Source organism: Nerophis lumbriciformis, linkage group LG24, assembly GCF_033978685.3.
Source record: "Nerophis lumbriciformis linkage group LG24, RoL_Nlum_v2.1, whole genome shotgun sequence".
NCBI classification, from domain to species: domain Eukaryota; kingdom Metazoa; phylum Chordata; class Actinopteri; order Syngnathiformes; family Syngnathidae; genus Nerophis; species Nerophis lumbriciformis.
In genome coordinates, this window is record NC_084571.2 from 9462778 (window position 1) to 9467698 (window position 4921).

General features: G+C 43.3%; 1 protein-coding gene across 1 annotated transcript in view; it reads right to left on the minus strand.

The window, feature by feature from the left end:
* The window catches only part of radil2a (Ras association and DIL domains 2a), a 35818-nt gene extending 30991 nt beyond the window's left edge, over positions 1 to 4827 (minus strand). The window contains exons 1-3 of the mRNA XM_061981493.1: positions 4531 to 4827; positions 1592 to 1903; positions 1287 to 1522 (exon numbers count right to left, since the gene is read on the minus strand). Of these exons, the coding sequence (XP_061837477.1) occupies positions 1287 to 1522; positions 1592 to 1903; positions 4531 to 4634 (652 nt within the window). The 5' untranslated portion in view covers positions 4635 to 4827. The remainder of the gene's footprint in view (positions 1 to 1286; positions 1523 to 1591; positions 1904 to 4530) is intronic.
* Between the last annotated feature and the right edge of the window lie 94 nt (positions 4828 to 4921).

Consider the following 4921-nt stretch of genomic DNA (forward strand, 5'->3'; position numbering starts at 1 on the left):
GCGCTCCACGTAAAATTATGTGGTGGACCATAATAAAATTATGTGGTGGACCATAATACAATTATTTGGTGGGTCACTATAAAAGGATGTGGAGGACCACATAAAATGACTTGGTGGACCACAAAAAATTTGGCAGACAACAATAAAATGATGTGGCCAACCACATAAAAGAATGTGGTCTACCAAATGAAATAATGTGGTGGGCCACATAATTATGGGACGGGCCAAATTAAAATGAAGAGGCGGTCCACGATAAAATGATGTTGCGGATCATAAAATGATGTGGTGGACCATAATAAAATGATTTTGTGGGTCACTATAAAATGATGTGGCGGGCCACAACAAAATAGTGTTGCGGCCCACTTAAAATTAAATGGTGAGCCACATAAAATTACATAGCAAGTCAATTTAAAATGATGAGACGGACCTCTTTAAATGATGTGGCACACAACATAAATTGATTTGGCGGGCCATTTTAAAATGATGTGGTGGACCTCAATAAAATTATTTGGTGGGTCACTATAAAATGATGTGGTGGACCACAAAAAAATTTGGCAGACAACAATAAAAATGAAGAGGCGGTCCACAATAAAATTATGTTGCGGACCACGTACAATGATGTGGTGGACCATAATAAAAGGAAGTGGCAGACCACAATAAAATGATGTGGTGGGCCACAGAATTATGTGGCGGGCCACATCAAAATTATGGAACGGGCCAAATTAAAATGAAGAAGTGGTCCACGATAAAATGATGTTGCGGTACACATAAAATTATGTGGTGGACCATAATAAAATTATTGGGTGGGTCACTATAAAAGTATGTGGAGTACCACATAAAATGATGCGATGGGCCACAATAAAATAATGTGGCAGAACGTAATAAAATTATGTGGTCCACAACATCATATGACGTAGTGGGGTGACTTAAAATGATGTGGTGGGCCACAATAAAATGATGTGGCAGGCCGGATTTGCCTTGAGTTTGACACCTGTGTGTTGGAGGATGTTGTCAAACAACTTTTCATGCAAACTGTCAACTAAAAGTGTCAAAAGTGCAAAAAGAGGGAAAGTTGAGGTGGAGCAGGAAAGTTCATCAACATCAGCAGAAGCGACACTTCAGTCCAGTGAGCAGGAAGTGAAGCAATAAGCATGACGGCCAGTGGGCGGAGCTTCTCTGTGAGTTCAGACAAAGACAAGAGCAGCTTTTTGTCTCCTCCAGCGGAGATAAGAAGAACAATGGAGGCTGCAAGAAGTGCTGACAAAGCATCTTCAGGGAATTCCTACCTGCTGTCACCGTGTCTCGCTCTTTTAAGCTCTGCTCCTCCACGCTGGACCGCCGCTGGATTTCAAAGCGCCTGGAGAACCCCTCTTTGGGCTTCCATAGCGACTGCAGCACCAGGGGCTTCTCGTTGTCGCTCACCACCCGGAAGCATTCCCGCCGCCACTGCGTCTCGCCGCCGGTCTGACCGATGACGTCGCACAACACGTAGTCGCCGGCGTCCTCCTTCTCCAGACAGTACCTGCAAGCAGACCACTTCCTGGTTGCTGTCGTCTTCTACGTTTTAATTGGTTACATTGTGTCATCTGACCTGTCCAGAGCCTCCTTCACCAGTTCTTTAGCGCTGGACTGAGTGGTGGCCAAGACGCTCTTGTAGTTGGTCCCCTGGCAGATGTCGCCGCCGAAGATCTTCAGGATGCCCGGGACGGACACCTGGCAGGACAACTCTGCCGGGTCGTCCTCCACCTGGAGCTGTCGGCCCGCGTGGGGACCGCCCCGCAGGTTGGGACTGTGGCTGAAAACGCTTGAGAGGCGTTTGTTGTGGCGGCGGATTTTGGACTTGGCGGGCTGCCGGACCCCCGTGCTCTCTGTGGAGCGCACGGTGATGACCGAACTGTTGGACCTGATCCACAAACACAAGACAGACTTCTTCATCGTGCGTTCAGTGAAGATACCACTAACACGTGTACTGCTTGTAGTACTTACAGTACAAATACTACTTCAGTATTTGTGGCGCCACTTTCTTTTAAGTATATTCTACACATTTTAGGCATAAATTAAGCATTTTCACACATAATAATTAGAGGTGTTCCGATACAATACCAGTATTGGAGCCTTGACTATTGGCCGATACTGATGCGATACGATATCATCACAAATCATACATACTTGTACTATTTAGTAGTGTGTAATGTTAGAAAATGTTTGATTAAATGAAATTAGTCAAACAGAACAATGGTAGATATGAAAAAAACTAACCTATTTATTATTAACCTTTTGTAATGGACTTATGCTGTCTTTAAGTTGAAGTGTAGTGAGGTGATCAAGGGTGATGGGTCAAATGCAGAGAATCATTTCGTCACACATAGTGTGTGTGTGACAATCATTGGTAGTTTAACTTAACTTTAACTTAATTGTTTTTTTGGTGACACCTAGTGGCCACACTAATTTATGTTAATCTTATGACGCAGTAAGTCTAACGATGCGGACACGTTTGTTACTGGATACTTTCAAATACGCTTGGAGACTTTGTATGTGTAAGTAATATGTAACTATACTTGTTTATGTTGACACGTGCTGTTTTATTGTTCAATGATTACTACATATGTCTAGATTGTGTGCTACTGTGTGCTTAGCTGTTGTGTAGCTGCTAGCTCCTAGTAGCCTATAGCCTAGCATGTTTACCTTTTGTAAATAACTTGACTAAAATAGAAAGAAAATGTTTGTCGACTGGAGCACATGTTGATGTTAACCAGCTTTGCACAAGTGAACACGCTGCAGGACTGGTTGTATCGCACATGATATCACACACAAATAAACACACTGCAAGACGGCTTGTATCGCACGTATTACACGCAAACATGGTGCGGGACTGTTTGTATCGCACGTGATATCACGCGCAAGTAAACATGTTGCAGAACTGCTTGGATTGCACATGATATCACACACAAGTAAACACGCTGCAGGGCTGCTTGTATCGCACATGATATCACACACAAACAAACACGCTGCAAGACGGCTTGTATCGCACATGATATTACACGCAAACATGCTGCAGGACTGCTTGTATCGCACATGATATCACGCACAAGTAAACATGCTGCAGAACTGCTTGTATTTCACATGATATCACACACCAGTAAACATGCTGCAGAACTGCTTGTATTGCACATTATACCACACACAAGTAAACACGCTGCAGGACTGCTTGTTTTGCACATGATATCACAAACCAATAAACACACTGCAGGACTGCTTGTATCGCACATAATATCACACAGTAAACAGGCTGCAGTACTGCTTGTATCGCACATGACATCACACAGAAGTAAACAAGCAGCGGGACTGCTTCTATCACACATGATGTCACACAGAAGTAAACATGCTACAGGACTGCTTGTATCACACATGATATCACACACAAGTAAACATGCTACAGGACTGCTTTGTATCGCACATGATATCACACACAAATAAACAGGCTCTAGGACTGCTTGTATCGCACATAATATCACACAGTAAACAGGCTGCAGGACTGCTTGTATCGCACATGATATCACACAGTAAACAGGCTGCAGGACTGCTTGTATCGCACATGATATCACACAGAAGTAAACAAGCAGGGGGACTGCTTCTATCACACACGATGTCACACAGAAGTAAACACGCTACAGGACTGCTTGTATCACACATGATATCACACACAAATAAACAGGCTCTAGGACTGCTTGTATTGCGCATGATATCACACATTTTAGATGCACGCTGATATCATCACACACTTGCTTTATTCATGATACCAGACTGATATGCGATATAAATATTGGGTCGGGACACCACTGATAAAGATGGCTAAATGAAGTAAAAATATCAATCCTACAGTCACTATATCATGAGACCAAACCAATCAGTTTCCATTTCTTGGCCACTAATTGGCAGAATTAGATTGGGTCTCCATTATTTCTTGTCACGCCACGCAATACCCAAATAATAACACATTTTTTTAATCTTTATGAGCTAAGATAGTCCTTTACTAACACTATAGGTGCTATTATGCTATTGCCTCTCACGCCCGACCCACCCACACCCACACACTTCAAAGGAAAAGTAACTATCAGGGTGTTATTTCACGTCTGAAAAGCTCTCACGTGGTTACAAACTGCCAACTTGGAAAGTCATAAACAGTTTTTTTTAATGCCTTAGCCATGAAAACATTCTATTTATAATTAATTTGTGGAAATTCATTTACCACGGTCAGACCCATCAACAGCGATAAACGAGGGATTGTCGCGTTTTGTTTGTCTGCGCTCGTACGTTTCTTAAAATCTTTGAAGAGAAGACGTCGCACTAAACTAACTTGAAGACAAAGAGTTGCGCAGGAGAGTATGTGCTAGTTTACACGCAACATTTCTTACATCATTGCTAAATGACATGTTTATATTTGACTTTGACTTTGTAATGGCGCACCTGTAAAAATCCTTAATTCGGAACACTTTAGAGTCAGTTTTAGTAATAATGTCCAGGACTTACTGTGCGGATCCATTGCTGCCTTTCCGGCCCAGTGTGACCAGTTTCTTCTTGGGGGAGCGGATCAACAAATCCACCACAGCTTGTTTATTCTCCTCACTAATCATCTTTCTAAGCGTCCAAATGCATCATTCTCAGCCCCGACAATGACACGCTCAGCGAGGACGCATCCCCGCTCCGCCCTCGGCGTGGACAAGAGTGTGGAGCTGGTCCAGAAGAAGACTTTTTTAAATAATGACTCGACCTGCCGACCCCCCCCCCCTGTGGTGACGTCACTGCATCCACACACACACACACATGCACGCATTCCAAAACGTGCGGATATGACTTGATTGACATTTGTGGGTAGACTTTGTGTTCAATGTTGGTATCTTGCCTCGTTTTTGTGACGTCT